Source organism: Lethenteron reissneri, chromosome 17 (genome assembly GCF_015708825.2).
Source record: "Lethenteron reissneri isolate LAM-NWPU_2019-01 chromosome 17, ASM1570882v1, whole genome shotgun sequence".
Taxonomy (NCBI): Eukaryota; Metazoa; Chordata; class Hyperoartia; order Petromyzontiformes; family Petromyzontidae; genus Lethenteron; species Lethenteron reissneri.
Genome location: NC_083795.1, coordinates 7,517,409 through 7,537,268, shown reverse-complemented (window position 1 = coordinate 7,537,268; position 19,860 = coordinate 7,517,409). Strand labels below are relative to the sequence as shown.

Here is a 19,860-nt window from a genome sequence, read left to right as displayed (position 1 = left end):
ATCTATCACCAACCATTGCGTACACACAAAGACAAAGATCCCGCTCATAGCCTTAATAGATATTGGGGCAAGTGCTGTTAGCGAGCACATATGAAGGCCGGCATCGCACACGAAATGGTGGGTGGCCAACCCCACGCCCGGCCGCCTTTGTCTCCCTAGTAGGCGATGTTTACACTCCGCACCAGGTACTATTTTATTGGCTGAGTAGACCTAGGGGGACTCAGCCAGATAATCGTCACCGGTGTTGGCCGCGAGCGGGAATCGAACTCGGGTCGCCGGGTTCGTAGCACAGCGCGCTACCCACTACACCACCGCTCCCACGTAACGGTGGGTGCACACAACACACGCGACACGCAGCACACACGCACGTCTACTAGGACTGCTTTACACATTAAGGGGATTACGAATTCCCTTAATAATAAGCAAACACCCCTCTAGTCCGACCCACGTGTGCTCTCGTCTGGGAGGTTGTTTTTTTATGTTATCCTACTTCTGTGCACCTGGAGCCGCCACCGCAGCGATCGCCGCCTTTACCTGACTCAGCCCCCCCCCAGCCCCCCCCCCCCCCCCCGTGAACTCTTCACCCCTAAGCCCCATGCTCATGATCTCATGATTGGCAGCTCCCGTGATTCCGTTTTTTTTTTATTAAAGTCGCGAGGCACCGCGGTTTCCGCTCAGCAATGCGACAGCAGATGTAGCCATCGTTAACTTCCCGCGCACGCACGAACGCACCCCACCATGATCATCTACCGATGTTCAATCCACTGCTGGATGGAGGCCTCCCCAAGATGAGAACTTCAAGCGTACCCCATCATCATTTTAAGAATAATCACCAATCAACGGCAGTCGTGATCAATGTATTGCTGGATGGAGGCCTCCATTCGCTGCTAACTTCACGCATACACCTCAATCATGATCATCAATCAACAGCAGCCGTGATCAATACACTGCTGGATGAAGGCCTCCCCAATCTGTAATTGCACTCGCACACACTATAACTGATCAGTCGCAGAGGTCATGGTGATCTCCTCCCAAAAGCCGCCGTCATATTCCACGATCCTGGGATGTAATAATAATTCCACTGAATGCCTGCAATTGAGCTGAATTAATCGCTCCATCTCCCCGGTGGTGCGTATTCTCCGACGTGTTCACACACGGAGCGGGGGGTGTTGGTCCGTGTGTGGGGTGCGAACGCTTGTTTGCCGTGTGTATTTCACATTTCACCACATATACAGGATCGCCCAAAAGCCAGGACACGTTGGAGTCATTTCATTTATTTTAACACCGGCATTAAAACATTTTAATTGTGTATTCTTAAAGTTAATATTTTGTATCTATTCTCATTATAAACTTCTTCCCGTGGGGGTCCCCCTCCAATCCGTCGTTTACAAAACTCGACCAAGAAAGCCTGCGAATGAATTGAGTCAACAAGACACAGTTGATGATGAATGTTCAAATATTACACCTGTAATTATTTTTTTTGAAGTAATAGATTCATTTCAAAAGAAAATCCATGCACGACGCATGAATGTTAATGGAAGCCAGTCTGAAAATGTGTTCAGATAAACTTAATAACCCGACGTGATTTGTTAAAATAAATATAACAGTCCTATGTGCCCTGACTTTTTAGGCCACCCTGTACGCACTGTCGACATGGAATGCTGGACTAAGTGCCCGGTTCGTACCCCCGGCACCTCCACTCTGCATCAACACTACCAACCTACACAGCCTCGACATGTGGTTTATTGGAACAAGTTGTGTTAGCGAGCACCTATTAAGGCCGTCGCGGCGTACGATGGGGTGATGTAGCCAGAGCCACGCCTGGCCGCCTTTGTCTCCTCGCAGCGTCTACATGTACTCATGGAAAGCTGAGTCTAACTCTAGAAGGCCGGAGGTTCAAAGACTCATCACTGATCATCACCACGGCCAGGTATCGAACTCGGGGTGGCCGGGTTCGTAGCGCATCGCGCTAACCACTACGCCACCGCTCCCCAATTGACAAACGCGTACATACGCACATAGACTATACATATACACCAAACATATACAAGGACAGACACTCTCTATACATCTAAATATGTACACACACATATACTGTACACCATACACACGTGCCTATACTACCCGCATGCCGCACAGCCTACACATTGCGTAAACAAAAACATTACACGCAAAAACACATCGAGTGCACATGAATACACTGCGCAACTCCACAAAATATACGAACACATACAGACGCCACATATATACACATACAGACATTGTATACATACAATATACACCATATATAAAAACATACGTACGTACACACTCCACACACAGACACATTGCGTGTACAAGCGCGCTCACACACACACACGCACACATCCACACGCGGGTACGCACCATGTGGCCACGAAGCAGGGCCATCGCCCGAAACGTCGCCTATTACATATTTTAAGGCCACACGCAGCGTTACTGACGAATGTGTTAAAGTTTAGTTTGTGAACTGTGCCTAGAGCACCATTGCCAACGCAGCACCACCAAACAATTATATCCTGTACGCATACGTCGATAAACGTGAGCATGCAACAATATATATACACACACACATATAGGACTACACACACACGGATACACACAATATGTATGTGTGTGTGTGTTTAAACGATAGTGTCGCGGTTAGCGCGCTGCGCTATGAACCCGGCGACCCGAGTTCGATTCCCGCTCACGGCCAACACCAGTGACGATTATCTGAACCGGTCCCGGGCCTCCCCTAGGTCGACTCAGCCTAAAATGAGTACCTAATGCGATGTGTAAACATCGCCTCTAGGGAGACAAAGGCGGCCGGGCGTGGTGTTGGCCACCCACCTCCTCGTGTGCCGTGCCGGCCTTCATAGGTGCTCGCTAACAGCACTTGCCCCTACAGTCGGTTAAGGCTACACGGGGGATCTTTGTCTTTTGTTTATGCCTACACAAGTGGAGCGGTGGCGCAGTGGTTTGCGCACTGCGCTATGAGCCTTGCCACGGCACCAACCCGCGCTGATCATTGTGGTGAAGCATGGCCAAAATAAACCCCTACACCACATCCAGCACGACCAGTGAGAGTGATTTCCTTCATTCGGCAGTGGATTTACATAAATGTGTAAAATCTTCTTGGTTCTTTCGATAAAGTCACGTAGAATGGAAATAATAAAATAAAAAAAATAAAACATAATAAACTAAAATAATATTTTATTATGTTTAAAATAATAATAAAAATAAAACATAATAAATAAAATAAAATTTTATTTTGGTTTTATTTTTATAATTTTATTATTTCCATTCTACGTGACTTTACCGAAAGAACCAAGAAGATGATTCCCTGCAGTTACGAAAGCTTTAAATCGAGGTGTAGAAAAATTTGTTATTTAAACATCTGCAAACTTTCCTCCATATAATAACGTATACAACGTACTGTATCTGTAGTTCTATAAGGTATACTGCACTTTTGCACATGTTCTGTACTACATAGACATGTATATGTGTACCGTATACGTATGTATATTACGACGTGCAATGCATGTGAGCGTGTGTGCTTCAAGATGTGCAAACATCGCCACTGGGGAGACAAAGGCTGCCGGGTCAGGTGCTGGCCACCAACCCCCTCGTGTACTCTGCCGGCCTTTCATAGGTCCTCGCTAACAGCATCTGCCCCAACATTATGTTGAGACTATACGGTGGAGAGGGAGGGGGGGCATCTTTGTAAGATATCAGAACGTAATGTTCACTTAGTGAGCAATGCAATGCCATTAATATTCAAAAACCTGCAGAGGCAGTGGGTAAATTATGGCAATTGATAAAGATTCGGCAGGTCGAAACATTGCGTAATGTTTGTTTTTTAAGTTTAAACACGCAGACAACACAATTTGCCCTGTGGGATATTTACATCGACAAAGATACAATAAATCATTTTATTTCAATGAATAAAAACCACAAAAAGAAAAAAAACACGACGTGTACGTATATAGACACCATTTTTCACTGATCACATATTCACCAAAACCAATGCGTTAGCCACAGGGCACGGCTGTTGTGATGTAAGTCTGCCTACATTATATTATCTCTTATTCCCCCCCCCGGCGCGTTTGTCTATTCATTAAATGCCATCGAGATATACATTATAATATGTACAGTATTTTTTTCAATTATATTATATGAGGCGTACAGAAGAGAACGCACGCGCTTGCGTCAAGAAAAAAAATATATAAAACAAAAACGAAATTATAAACACAGAACGCACCAGTTTTTCATGACATAAATTATAGCAATACATTCATGTGTATGACGGGTTCTGCATGGAATGCAGCTATATTATGCATCTGATATTATACCTGAGCTCGCAACTTGGACACAAACGGCAAGAAATATACATACATATGCTACTTAACGCAAGTCTCTGTAAACAATGCATGGACATCCGAAGGAGTGCGCGCACTTTTATTAGTAATCAAATTTTTGTTTTTTTGTTCGACAATTTTAATTACACACCATACACAAACCACAGCAAAACGAAAAGTATGCTTTTATCTCAAACCTCAGCCAATTACCGATTAATATTTTATCGTGTTTTCTTCGACTTGGATCAACATCCTACCCTGACACGGTCCCTCCCGCCCCTCCCCTTCCTCGCCCCACCCCAAACGAACACCCACACACCACACCCCTAAGCGAGACAACACCAATATACAACATCGATTAATGTTTCCGATTATTGGCTATAACAATGTACGGGATACAACATTAAACTGTCCGCCAAAATAAAAACGAGCCTTGGGTGCGTGCGTGCGTGTGTGCGTTGCGCTCCGGGCCCATCGTTCGACGGCCAGCCTCACGCAGCCCTCGCTCGCACCGTTGCTAGTGCCGTCCCTTCCTTGTGAGGGGCGAGACAGGGAAGTTAGTCGTTCGGGACGGGAGACACACGGGTCGAGAAGTGTACAACGGTAACGCCCGGTTAGGAATGCCCCTTCTTGTGATTGACGCTCGCGTCGCTCTTGCCGTTGCGCGAGTACGGCTCGAAAGCCGACGTCCCGTGGAGGGGCCGCACAGCCAACTCGAGCGGAAGGCCCACGTGGATGGGCAGCGACGGCATGGACAGAGGGAACACGGGCCCTCCGGGAAGGCCGGGGCAACCCGGGGCGGTGAGGAAGGCCGGCGGGCCTGGCCGTGGGCCGTGTCCAGTCCCGTGCGCAGATGGGGGTCCCGTGGGCTGCAGCAGACGGCCCTGCTCTAAGAGACGCAGCACGCTGCACGTGGCCGCGGACTCCGAGCTGGGAGAGCGGCCCTCGGCGCTGTCCTTGGTCTGGTCTTTCTTGTGCTTCGTGCGCCGATTCTGGAACCACACTTTCACCTGAGGCGTGGCAGGGAGGAGAGGAGATGGAAAGAGGGAGATGCAGAGAGATGAGTGGGAGATTGTGGGAGGAATAGGGAGAAAGCGCGCGTGATTGGAGTCCTGAAACGGGGGTTTCGTGAGTGATAGGACGGTGCGGTTGAGTTGATGCAATCGTTGATAAAGTGGTGCCATTGCATTGCATCATCGTCGTCAGTCATAATCAATCTACTGCTAGATGAAAACCACGATTCACCTTTCCATGATGCAAACAATCCTCCGAGCAGATGAGTTAATCGCTCCATCTCCTCGGACGACGTGCTCTCGGACACGTCACTGTTCTTCACTATGGACCATAATCCGTTTGAGCAACGTGTCCTGCCCAATAGCCCTCTTGTGTTTCTTAACGTGCAAATGTTCTCTAGGCAATTTGTTCCACTTTCTGTCTCTCAATGTAATTGATCATCACGAGACTACGATCGATCCACTGAAATATAAAACCAGTGTCTATTGATTGTCACTCATTGAAGACTAATTTCTTTAGAAATGTTTTTTTGTGTTTACGCTTGGTGTCCTTCGCACGCACCTCCGATTAGCACGGTTGGCTACGTAGGGTGCGAAAGAAGTTCAACATACATGCGTCACTGTCTATTAGAGTATTTGAGCAACAATCTGCTGTAACAACCTTCCCCAAATGTAAGTTTGTTTTGGGTGGGCGTGACCTGACCTGGAGAGTGGGCAAACACGTTTAACGGTGAGTGCCAAGAGCTCGGCGGTCACCGCCTCACTGCCATCTGCGAATCGCAAAGCAATGGGAATTGAGCGAATAGCAGAGAGTGGGTGGGCGTGTGCGTGCTTGGATTAAGGCGGAGACAGGGAGAGTGGGGATTGCACGCCATTCATCGTTAATCCACCGATTGCGGTGAACATAAAACTGCGTATTCTGATAGTAATGAGTAACCCTCTAACCTGTCACGATGCACCCCGATCCATAACAAATTAACACATTACCACGATTCCATCGATTATTAACCCCTATAAATGTTACTGTCTCGGTCGCATGTTTTGCCTTATCCCCGTTTCATTAGTGCAGTTGCGTTTACCCCATTAGCAACAATGCATAATAGTCGATGGACTTTTACATAAGTTAATTATTTCACAACTCTGCGCTAACTAAACAAATAGGTTGAGCTGATGGATATTGCCCGACACGTTATATTGTGTGCTAATCACGAGAGCGTTATATTTGTTGTAATGTGTTTGTAGTAAACGTTAAGGCCCAACCTTTCAGCCGTCCGACCTAAACTTTCCCCTTGATAGAGACAACTTCAATGTTTGCACTCTCTAACCGCCTATTATAATTAATCGCAGGTAAGTCTGGCATAGATTGATGACGTTCCGTTTGTATTATTATATCGATAGAAAAATACGACCAATTACATTGAAGTTGAATTATCATAATTCTACTCAACATTATACAGCCGTACAGCAATTGTTACGAGCATCAATGTCTACTGGCGATGATGAATGCAGTATATACAGTATATCCCCCATAGGTCTACATGCGCCTAGATTTCAGGATGCATTTCAGTTCTGAGTCGATACCAATCCGGATCCTTACACCGCAAGCAAGAATCCTCGAATAACAGCTCCAGAAAAACAGCTATAGAATAGAAGCAAGAACGATTCGCTCTCTTGCACTATGAATACCGAAAGCAGAGTTCAATTCCCGGACACGGCTAATAACACGTGCGGCGAGGGAGATCTAAACCGGTTGAGGCCCCCCCCCCCCCTGCTTTCACCAACCCACGTCGATCAGCGTGGCGAAGTATGGTCAAACAACCAAACCCATGGCCGACACGGGCAGGATTTTTTTGTTTTACCCGAAAGTGGCTTGACCATGGCTGAGAGTGACTTCGTGTATGTTGAATGACATTCACGGGGCAGTTTGACGACCGCCACCGTCTCACATTGCACGGTGCACACGTGCACGCTGTTCCGTGACATATGAGCGTTCGGCGGTGCAAGTCCCATCAAGTTACCCGCGGTGGAGTTGCTGCTCCGACCGGCTCACGCGTCACGGCGTGCATGACACGGGGTTGCATTGGTCACGCGCAAAATTGCCCCGTGGAGAATGCGCGCACGGGCATCGCGTGCGGCGTAGAGCCGCGTGCGTTGAACACCGAGAACCCTGGACGCGAGACGTCGACTCGTGAGTTAAACGTTGCGTTATTTTGTGTTCGCGTTTGATGATTTAAACAAAAATATATATTAATGCGAGCACGTGACAGACAAAGATCCCCCGTGCAGGCCACACAGACTGTTCGGGTTAAAGTGATGTTATCCGGACGGCGCGCGACCGCCTTTGTCTTCCCGGTGTTCGGTGTTTTACACATCGCCCAAAAGGACTCGCTTAAGAATTGTTGAGTCGACTACGAAGAGGCCCAGGATCGGTTCGGATTTTAGCCGCTGATGTTGGCCGTGAATGGGAATGGAACTAAGGTAGCCGAGTTTGTAGCAAAGTGCACTGACCGCTAACAGGACCGCTCTCTTCCAGTTACATACGTACAAAGACAAAGATCCCCCGTATAGCATTAACAGATTGTTGGGGCAAGTGCTGTTCGCAAGGACCTATGAAGGCCGGAACGGTACGCGAGGGGGTGGGTGGCCAGCACCACGCCCGACCGCCTTTGTCTCCCCAAGTGGCGATGTTTACGCACCGCACTAGGTACTCATATGAGGCTGAGTCAACCTAGGGGAGACCCATGACCGGTTCAGATAATCGTCACTGGTGATGGCCGTGAGCGGGAACCGAGCCCGGGTCGCCAGGTTCGTAGCGCAGCGTGCAAATCGCTACGCCACCGTTCCCACTTACATACATACGCATACATACATATATAACTATGTAATGAACAGGTATAAACTTTTAAAAGTTATCTAACAAATGTGTGACGTGCTGATGAGTGAAAAAAAGCACGAAACGAGAATTACAGTTGCGTGTGACGCATCTGTCAGTTTTGACTTTGAAGGCCTGAGAGTATTTTGTTGAACATTTTATCACAGCGAATATTTTGTTAATGTTTGTGTGTATAGATATATACTCATGTATTAAACCATCAAACATTCACCAAGCGGTCATTGAACGTGTCGCTTGCCACATTAAATGTAAAGTCACTCATTAACGTAGAGTTAGTACGTTTAAATAATTTTAAAACGAATCAACATCTTTCTCCAATGTGACCTAATTATAAATAATATCTCGCATGTTCTTAACATGCCAAATGCGCTGAGCATATTGACCCATAATGTAAGTCAGAGGCCCATATCCATTTGGACTGTACAAACTTCCCTCCCTTTATGCGGTAGTAGATGCGTTTCGAGAAAAGGCGCACAAAGCAAAATCGCGTAGATTAACACAAAATATACACCGCACGAAACAGCTGCCTGCCAAGGAGCGCATACAGTCCACATACACACATTGTTGCCCCAAGTTCGACAGCATAGCCGCATATGAGTTAATTAAAACCGCATATAACGAATTTCGGGGGAAAAAAGGTTAGCCGCATATACGCGATATCGCACAAACCGAACCGGCACGAAGCGAGGGAAACCTGCAGTATATACAGTATAGACAAACGCTCACAATACGAAGTGCATATATTTACACATTTATATTGAATCGGGAGCGAGTATCTAAAAACTTCAAACGGCACGCTGACGTTAATTTATTAAAATCACCGTCAAATAGGACACAAGCGCACGCGCGTGCTCAGCACGATAGGGTGCCGTCGAAACGTCGCCGCGTCTCGTATTTACGAATACCCACGTTGTGCATTGCGATTGGCACGTGAAACCAGCCTGGCGTTGCTTCGCAATATTTACCATTAACACGGCACATTGTGTCCATGATTAAGTGAAAATCCAAGCGCGCTGCACATGCTGACAACAGGATCAAGTCTGAGCCAGACAACACGAATCGTAAGCAAACAGCGGTCGAGACTAACGCCGGAGTGGCAGCCAAAGGGAGGGGACGCGCTCGAGTCTGCCGCGGAGATGGAGCAAATCAAATCAGCTCGCGTGCACGTGCGATCTGAATTGCCACGAACATCGCATGGCCGAGAGAGACGGCGACGACTTGGGACGGCCTTTCATCCAGCAGTGGATTGATTGATCGTGGTTAATGATGCTGACGATGATGGTAGTGGTGGTATGTCGGGGCTGCAATCGTGCCAAAACAAGATGAGGCTCGCAGAGAAAAAGACCCCTCGAGTATGATACGTCGTCTAATTAGTCCTGCAAAGATGTCAGTTGCTTTTATCGCTGATAAGCCCACGAGCTGGGCTCAAGCGTCTCGTTCCCCTACCCGTGCACATGCAGTCCCTCTGTACGTGTGCACATACAGTATACATTCTATACAAAGATGCCCCGTATAGCCGGAACAAGACCGTTGGGGCACGTGCTGTTAGCGAGCACCTATGAAGGCCGACGCGGTACACGAGGGGGTGGGGTGGACAGCACCACGCCCGACCGCCTTTGTCTCCCTCGTGAGTCGACCGAGGGCGAGGCCCAGGACCGGTTCATATAATCGTCACTGGTGTTGGCCGTGAGCGGTAATCGATGTGCCTCCGCTCACCAAACATTCTATACAGTCTCCCGCCTACACGCGCGCGCGTACAATCTCTCTCGTGCATAAATGAGCAACGTGAGATTTTCTGTTAAAGATAGTTTAGTCAAATATTATGTTCAGCGAATTGTCTAATTCACAGCCGGCAAGAAGCCAACGATCCCCAACATCGTGATGGTCACGTGGGGCGTTGTTTGACTATACTTCACCACGCTGGTCACTGCGTGCTGGTGGGGTGGGTGGGGTGGGGGACACAGGACCAGTTCGGAATGTTGTGATGTTTGTCGTGGTTGAGAATCAAATGTTCGCAGCAGAGTGCGCTCACCACTGCGCCACCGCTCCTATGCAAGACGCATCGAAGGAAAATCTCAACATGGCTTCCCAATGCTTAGGGCACGACAATTGTACTGTGTCCATACACAACGCAAAAACACACAAAGACATAAACACGCACATAGGTGTATGTTTATAGATAAAAAAAAACATTATGCATAATTATACGTTATCATAATTAGTATAATTAAGGGATTGCGTTGGCAGTGGTGAACCAGCTTAGACACAACCCATTCACCAGCGTTGTAAAGTAACACTACATTAGAAGTATTACTCCTGTATAAGGTAACGTTTCGAGGAATTACCCATTTCAGCTACAAAAATACAAATTTCCCCCGTACATCCTACGCCGACCGTTGAGGCAAGTGCTGTTGACGAGCACCTATTGCAGACCGATCGGCACAAGATAAGGGGTCGTGGTGACCAGCACCACACCAGACCGTCTTTGTCTTCCCCGTGCTGCTGTTTACACACCCCCACCGAGTATTCATGTGAGTCAAATCAAGTGAAGGCGCCCAGGTAAGCTTCTGACATCACCAGTGATGTTCGCCCTGGTTGAGAACCACACCATACAACCGCGTCAACTACACACACACACTAACCGCATGCCTGCATGCACACAATGGATGTGGTCCCCAGATTTTCGGAAACAATTCGGAAATATCCGAGAACCGGGACTGGATTGCAAGTTCCGGAATGATCCGAAAAGATTTCGTCAACTTCGTATACTTCGCGGTAACGAAACATGCTGTCACGTGACGTTCATTTAACCATGTGTGACGTCACGATCGATCACATTTAAATCTAAAGATCTTCACGTACAATTATAATTTTACTCGATTTAACTTCATATATGTAACATATGCAAAGCTTCATAATGAACATTATTACGATGATTCAATTCAGAGAATAAACAACGACGTTATCTTAAAGATTCATATATATTTTTTTACATCCGAAAATAGGAATTGTCTAAATTAGGTGTAAAATCCGATAACCGAAAACATTTAACCAAAAACTCATTCCCAATGCGTACGTAACATTCATAGCAGTGGTGGCCCAGCGGTAAGCGCGGCTGCACTGTGAGCGAGTTCCATTCCCGGCCACGGCTAACATCAGTGGCGAGTGCCATCTCAGCCGGCCTTAGGCTTGCCCCCACTTGACCTCCACGGGCAACAAGCACGAGAGCCAACACCTCCCGTGACCACCAACACAGCACGGGGGAGGGCCTTCATCTAGAAGTGGATGAGATAAAAGCCCGTGCATAATCATCATCATCATTTATATTAATCGTTGTGTATATGCGAGATGTATCTTCAACTAACTACTGTAAAGGCATTGCAGCGAGACGCACGTAACCACAACTCCCACACCTGCCGTCGCGTGATAAAGACCGCTGAACGTGCTCTGCGACCACACATAGCGATGTTTAATTTACGGATAATGGGTCTGCGGCCCGCACCATCACGGAACGAGACGCTCCAAACCCGCCCGAGAGCGCTTTGTTGCTCACACTGCTTGGGACTGCTCCATCATTCCTCACTCGACGCTCCCTCCCCCACCCAAGCAACACGATGCAGGCTCGCCAGACGACGGCCTATGGCGCCGACGGCTGCTGTGTAGAATAATAATAATAATAATACGAATAACAATCATCAGCATCATCATATTTTATCAGCATTTGCTGCCCTCTGTTAACGCGCTTGCTGGGTTTGAAGGCCTCTCTCCAAACCGCCATTCATCTCATCACGAGCCTGCGATGTCAATGATGCACCGAGCACGTGCATGCGTGCTCGGTCGATGTATGATCGCGGTGATGATTTTATTGCATCGTATACAGCATCAGCGACACCACCGTGGCTGTGGCTGAGAGCTCCATGAATAATAATGATGAACAATGTACTTGTACGGTTCCTTTGTCAATCTACTGCTGGATTGAAGCCCCTCCCCTCCTCCTCCCCATTGTAGCGTCTGTCACGGGCAGAGTCGTCTGGGCGTGCACAGGGCAACTTCACCAGGCCTGGCAGTGCGGGTTTGGGGAAGGGTGTCTGTGGCTGGGAATCGAACTCAAGTCGCACGGTTTATAGCGCGAGTGCGCTGAACCGGTACGCGACACCGCTGCACCCAAATAGCGGTGATGCAATATGTAACGTCAATGCAATATGTAACGGTGATGCAATATGTAACGGTGATGCAATATGTAACGGTGATGCAATATGTAACGGTGATGCAATATGTAACGGTGATGCAATATGTAACGTCTATGCAATTTGTAACGTCGATGCAATATGTAACGGTGATGCAATATGTAACGTCAATGCAATATGTAACGGTGATACAATATGTAATTACAATACAAAGTGTAACGTCAATGCAATATGTAACGGTGATGCAAAGTGTAACGACAATACAATGTGTAACGGCGATACAACACAATACATACTGTAACGCGAATGGAATATGTAACGGTAATTCATTGCCACCAGCGTCAAGGCACCGTCATACCTCCATATAAGACATCGTTTCTCGACAGTCAGCACACAACGGGCTCTCGATTCAGCACGTGACCGTCGTGATGATGCGTCGCGAATATACACACCGCGAATCATCTGCACCGTCTCACGTGCGAGTGCAGGCGCGTACGCAGCGTGCAGCGTCAAGTTCATGCTCGCTCCTTTAGCTTGCAAATGGTTGCGAGGAGCAGCTGAATGGGCAGCCTTACACACCACCATCGCATCGACGGTACAGTATGTTCGTAGCATCGTGGAGCAGCTTGAGGGAATGTTGCGTCGCAAGATCGCGAGAGACGATCACGGCTTGGCGTGCGGTGGCCTTCATCCAGCAGTGGAGAGACCGCAGCTGCTGCTGCAGATGATGATCATGGTGATAATGTCGTGTGTCCTCATAGCACACGTTGTGTGCACACGTAGCAGGAATAACGGAATGCATGCTGCTTTACACAAAGACAAAGATCCCCCGTGTAGCCTTAACAGACTGTTGGAGCAAGCGCTGTTAGCGAGCACCTATGATGGCCGGGCACGGCAGCACGAGGGGCTGCGTAGCCAACACCACGCCCGACCGCCTTTGTCTCCCCACTGCTGAAGTTAAAATGAATCCCCAGAACGCATGGGGAGGGTCACAACCGATTCAGCCACCACCTGCCACGAATGATAACCATGGCCGGGGATCGAACTTGGGTCGCCGGGCTCGTAGCGCCGCACCACGGCTCCAAACGCCACCCACTCCACGCCCCCACTCATGAAAAAAAAAACCGTAGGAAATATAGACAAACATGTTTACCCTTCTAACACACACACACACGCACATACCGTCCACCCTCCTCTCGCAAAACACAACACCCTAAACGCCCCCGTCATGACACAGGTTCAAACGCACAAAGACAAAGATCCCCTCCCCTATAGCCTTGACATACTGTTGGGGCAAGTGCTGTTAGCAAGCACCTAAGAAGACCGACACGACACACGAAGGTGGGTGGGTGGCCAGCACCACGCCCGGATGCCTTTTGTCTCCCGAGTGGTGATTTTTACGCGCCGCACTAGGTACTCATTTGAGGCTGAGTCGACCTAGGGGAGGCCCATAATCGCTTGCGATAATCTCCCCTAGTATTGGTGTGGCCGTGAGCGGGAACGAACTCGGCTCACCGGGTTTGTCGCGCAGCGCGCTCACCGCTCTGCCTCAACACACACAGACACACACCCCGCTTAAAATACACACACCCCCAAAGCACACACCCTTTAAACACGCGCGAACCTTCACACACACACACACATATACGCGCGTCAGAGAACACACAAAGACACAAGAGAATGGACGGGCGCGTTGTGCAGGTCGCTGCTGCTGCTGCTGCTTCACAAAACCCGAGGCCGTGCACATTCGGGTGTCGACCAGTGTGCAGGTTTTCTAGGAATTATTCTTCAAAATGAGGCTTTTAACGGGACTTCCGCTTGCATCATCCCACGCAATTTCTCGCGCATGCATAGTTAAACAAAAGACACAAAAGACAAAGATCCTCCCGATAGCAGGATGCTGGGGCAAGTGCTATCGGCGAGCACCTAGAAAGGTCAGCAAAGCGCACAAGCGAGGTGGTGTGGCTGCAACCACGCCCGCCCGCCCGTCCGCCTTTGTCTCGCCAGTGACGATGTTGACACATCGCATCGGGTACTATTTTGAAGACCGATTCGACCTAGGCGTATGCCTTGGACCGGTTCAGATGAATGGCCACTGATGTGATAAGTCGTGGCTTATTAGGTTGCAAGGTTCACATTGTGTTAACCATTGCAGCACATCTACAGCCTCCTCCCTCGCCCCCCCGGATATGAAAGGCACATACACACGCGGACATACACAGACACGCATGCCGCTTACGGCCTGGAAGGGGTTGGTAGCGAAGTGTCGTGCTCACAGAGTTCGATCCCCAGGCGCGGCTCAACATCATTGGCGAGTGATATCTGCACCAGGTGTCCCCCCCTCCCCTTCCCAAACCCACCCCCACCGCACGTCCTTCACCAGCGTGGTGAAGTATGGTCAAACAACCCCGCATGATCGTCACGCGGTCATGGGGAGCGAGGGGAGACCTCCATCCATCGGAGGCCAACAGTGGATGGACAAAGCGCTGCCGACGTTATTATTACTACGACGTGTTGTAAGCAGGTTGTCTGCGTCGCTCGCTCGTGAGCTTGAGCCACTGTGGCTACTGGAGGTGACAAAGGAATCTGGGTGCCCTGTGCGCGTGAGTGGACACGGCGAGTAAGCGCATTGACTCGCCTCTCACTGCCGCTCAGAGTTAACGACCTGCGCGGCTCTGTCTGGTATGCAGGTGGCTTCATTGTTTCACGAAGCGAAACAGCCAAACGCCGCATAACCCACCTACCCCCACCCCACTCCTATCACCATCACAACTGTCATCCAGCTGCGGATATAGCAATAAAGAGCTGCAATTGAAAGGCGGCAGACGCGCGCTTGTGAGCGCGTTGAGCTCATGAGCCCAGCCGGACGGGATACGTGATTTCGCTAAGATCAGCAGTTAGTCATCTGAACGTCCGGTCATGGCATCCCGGTCATTTACCGGCGCTCGCACTGATCAGGATTGGTGGTGAAGTATGGTCAAACGAAAGATTGCACCGACGTGACGTGGGTGGGAGGCCTTCATCGAGAGGTGGATGGACAAAGGGAATGTGTTTAGTTCCAATCGACACAGGATCTCCAGGACGTCATGTAAATGCTATGCAGACGTTGCACGTGATTGACATCCAAGTGCGTTGCGTGCATTCATTGCGCACGTTGTGATAATAATCGTAGTGATATTTGGTCTCTGTGTATCCAGCAAAACATCGCTGATTCGAGAGACAATGTTTCAGGAAGGTACCTGCCCCATTGGGATTGTTGGCCACTTCCCGTGTTAATAGAACGTATGGCTTCATGTGCGAGGAAAGCAGAGTAGCCCAGACAAAACAAAAATCCACCACGCATTTGTAAGCGTTAGTTGCAGAAATATATGATTATAGTAATTGTAACGATGGGGGTGGGGGGTAGGGGTGTGGAAGGGGAGCTGCGGTCACTCCATCAACATTTAATTTATTATTTTATCTTTATACGTGACTTTACCGAAAGAACCAAAGAGTAATTCCTGCAGTCACGAAAGCTCCAAATTAAGATTGGTCAAATATGGTCTAATAACAGCGCGGGGAAAGTTCTCATCCAGCAGTGGATTGACAAGAGGAGGGTGTCGACAACGGGGCGAACAAAGCATCGGAGGGACTGTTGGCAGGAAAGGCCACGACCACGTCACACACTGTTGAGCACAGTTCTCGCAGTACATTGGTAAACCACAGACACGGGCATTTATTGAGATCAAGCTGCCAATGAGACAATGCAGCGTCAAGTCTTTTGTGCAAGCTGCTGCAACCACAACAACAATCCACAAACGCTTTCTTTCCGCACAAGGCTTAAAAGCAAACAGCACCCAGCTGGTTAATACGTTTTTTTTCGTATATAATGGAATATAACTGACATGACCCCAAACAAAAATACAACTCTGACAATGTATGCACTGTCCTTGAAATTGATTTGTCCACACCTGAGACAGCTTTTCTTAGAGCCCAGTCTCACAGTGCATACATTATCAGAGTTGTCTTTTTTTTTTGCATTTTGACCGCAAGTGTTGTGGTTAATGCAAACATGATCCCTTGTATAAAGGTGTCAGTTTTGTTGCCAGATAAAAGGGTAAAAACCTAATACTATATCTTGCTACTGGCAAAGGAGGTCTCATAATATAATATTGAGACTTACCAAAACTCTTTAACATTCTCTCTACATATAAAACTCAATGTTTTCTGAAAAGGACTAGGAGGCCTTAACCTTGATAATTTTTTGACAATTAGTATATTATATTATTATATTATTTTATTATGTTTTATTTTTTTATTTTATTATTTCCCTTCTACGTGACTTTACCGAAAGAACCAAGAAGATAGTATATTGCTATTCATTAACCATGTATTTTATGCAGCAGTTTGAAAGTATGTTACAGATGCAGCAATATAATATAATTGATTGATACCTATAGCCTAAAAAGCTCAACACGTTCGTTATTAACACTGCAATAAATAAAAACATATATATACACACAAGAGCTGACCTTTGGGGAATGACCATTTGTCATAGAAGACCCAAAGGCCCCCATTTCATATTTGCTATGAAGAAGGGTCATTGTCCAAAATGTTGCCGGCGATATGTTTTGTTGAGACGGTGCAATTGACGAAATTGTTGAGTTGTTCGTGTTGTTGATTGAGCTTGTGCACCGCTGCCAACGCTGCAGCAGCAGCAGCACCAAACGATCTGTACAAAGAGACTCGAGAGCTAATAGACCACGTGTTGCGCCGGTGAATTTTGGTGTCGTGGACTTCAAAAGGAAAGCAGCTGTGATGATTTGTCTTTGTTACAAATGCGCCGATCTTCGCTCCGCCTCAACCAGGCCCGAACCCCTGCCTCCCTGCCTACAACCCACACACTGCTACCCGCCCCCCCCCCCCCCACGTTGCCGGCACGTGCTGGCTGGTGGTCGCTCCTTCTCCTCTGCGACTCCTACAGTCTGAATCTCCCTCTCAAGTCCTGTTTGATTGAACTGGTGACGCCTTAGATCAGTGGTTCTCAAGATTTGTTGGCTGAATTTCGATTTAAAGCTTTCGTGACTGCAGGGATTCGTCTTCTTGGTTCTTTCGGTAAAGTCACGTAGAGGGGAAATAATAAAATAATAAAAATAAAACATAATAAAATAATATAATAAAATAATAATATACTTTTATTATTTCCCTTCTACGTCACTTTAACAAAAGAACCAAGACGATTTGTTGGCTGCTTTACCTCCTTGTTCAATTTTGTTTCAACCGAGGACCCCCCTTGCCTAACTCAACGTGGAATACATGTATGCATAGTGAACATCAACATTTTAACGAATTGTAACTGCAAGCGGATAAAAACTAATTCAACAAGACGCTCTGCATGTGTCATGTAATTTGTTCATGCTCGCTGGTTACTCTTGTAAACCACATTGTTTACGATCAATGAGGCTAGAAAGGTATTTAATATTGTTCGAGGTTACCATATGGATTTAAGTGTTATCGAAGTTATTTATATTGGCAGATTCATACATGATTATTCACCAATGACACTCATGTACGATACCATTCCATGCATTTATAAGTCATCTCACGTACCGCCTGGAACATTGCCACGTATCCCGAGAGGTCTGCATACCCCCGGTTGAGAACCACTGCCTGAGACTACACGTGACTTCACTCGTGGACTAACTCACAGCCCATGCCGTATTTGACACTCATACCACAGAACACTGCAGACTGTGTCGTCGTCCCCCGATCCGACTTTCATGTACATGTTGATGATCCATGTGATGGTGGCGATGATGGTAATGATATTTGGCGGTGGTGGTCATGATGATGATGATGATCATGATGTTGATTTTTTTGGATGATGATGATGAAAATAATGCTGGGCGGTGGTGGCTATGCAAGTGGTCTATAATCCAGCACTGTGATGATGGACGCTTGTGTTGCGCCCAAAACGTCGTTATTTATTTTATTTTATACCCACGTGACTTTATCGAAATAACCAAACAGTATGGATTCCTGCAGTCACGAAAGCTTCAAATCAAGATTGATCACACTAATGTTGTGAAACTCCCTTTCCCGTGGGCGTCGATAAAGTGCCATACCCTGGCTCGCCAGGAGAACGCAGTGCAGCAAGTGGACTAATCACCAGCTGTTTCCATCGTTACGGGGAGATGGGGGGGATAGAGCGTTGCCCCCTCGCGCGTGTGAGTTTCCTCCGCGTGCTCCGGCTTCCTCCCGCACGTATAAACACTCGTCATTAAATGGCAGACATCTTCGAATAAAACCCCAATGCAGGAACCCAACTGAAAAAAAACAGTCATCAGGCTCAGTGTGGCTGGATAAATGAGTAATTACTGTAATAATGTTTGTGTTCGTGAAGCTTGTTATTGTGGTTTTGATTATGGCGACGACCACAATAATGGCAACAATGGTGACGATTATAACATTACTTTTATCCTCATACCAAAAGACAAAGATTCCCCGTATAGCCTTAACCAACTGTTGGGCAAGTGCTGTTAGCGAGCTCCTATAAAGGCCAGAATGGTGGGTAGCCAGCACCATGCCCGGCCACCGTTGCATCCCTGGTGGAAACGTTTACACACCGCACCAGGTACTAATTTGAGGTTGAGTCGACCTAGTGGAGGAGGCCCAGGACCGGTTAAGATAATCGTCACTGTTGTTGGCCGTGAGCGGCAAATCTAACTGGGGTTTCCAGGTCCGTAGCGCGGCGTGCTAACCTCTACACTACCGCTCCCCACCCACGTACCACACACACACACGTGGCCCACAATCACAGCCACACGCCGCAATAATTCCCGTTTACTCGGCGGCTGCCAAGAAGGGGGAGGGAGCACGCACCTGAGTCTCGGACAGGTTGAGCTGGCGCGCGAGCTCCGTGCGCTCCCGGCCCACCAGGTATTGGCAGCGCTGGAACTCGCACTCGAGTCGGTAGAGCTGCTCGGCCGTGAACGATGTGCGGGTCCTCTTGGGCCGCTCCAGGTCCAACCCCTTGGGCAGCACGAGCTCGCGGATGGCGCCCTTGGCGTCTGCAGTGCCGCCCCCCGCGTGCGCCACGGCGAAAGCGGCGGCGGCGGCGAGAGAAGAGCGCGCGTCAGGTGCAGCAGTGCGCGCTCGCGTGTGTGTGTAGGCGCGTGTGTGTGTAAGTGCGTGTGTGTGTAAGTGCGTGTGTATGTGGGTGCGTGTGTGGGGAGCGGTGGTGTAGCGGTTAGCGCGCTGCGCTATGAACCCGGCGACCCGGGTTCGATTCCCGCTCACGGCCAACACCAGTGACGATTATCTAAACCGGTCCTGGGCCTCCCCTAGGTCGACTCAGCCTCAAATGAGTACCCAGTGCGGTGTGTAAACATCGCCACTGGGGAGACAAAGGCGGTCGGGCGTGGTGCTGG

At 48.4% G+C, this 19,860-nt stretch overlaps 1 protein-coding gene across 1 annotated transcript in view; it reads right to left on the bottom strand.

Moving 5' to 3' along the window:
• Nucleotides 1-4,680: 4,680 nt before the first annotated feature.
• The window catches only part of LOC133343417 (ventral anterior homeobox 1b-like), a 39,609-nt gene continuing 24,429 nt past the window's right edge, over nt 4,681-19,860 (bottom strand). Inside the window, exons 2-3 of the mRNA XM_061553000.1 lie at nt 19,313-19,500; nt 4,681-5,368 (exon numbers count right to left, since the gene is read on the bottom strand). Coding sequence (XP_061408984.1) covers nt 4,973-5,368; nt 19,313-19,500 — 584 coding nt within the window. The 3' untranslated portion in view covers nt 4,681-4,972. The remainder of the gene's footprint in view (nt 5,369-19,312; nt 19,501-19,860) is intronic.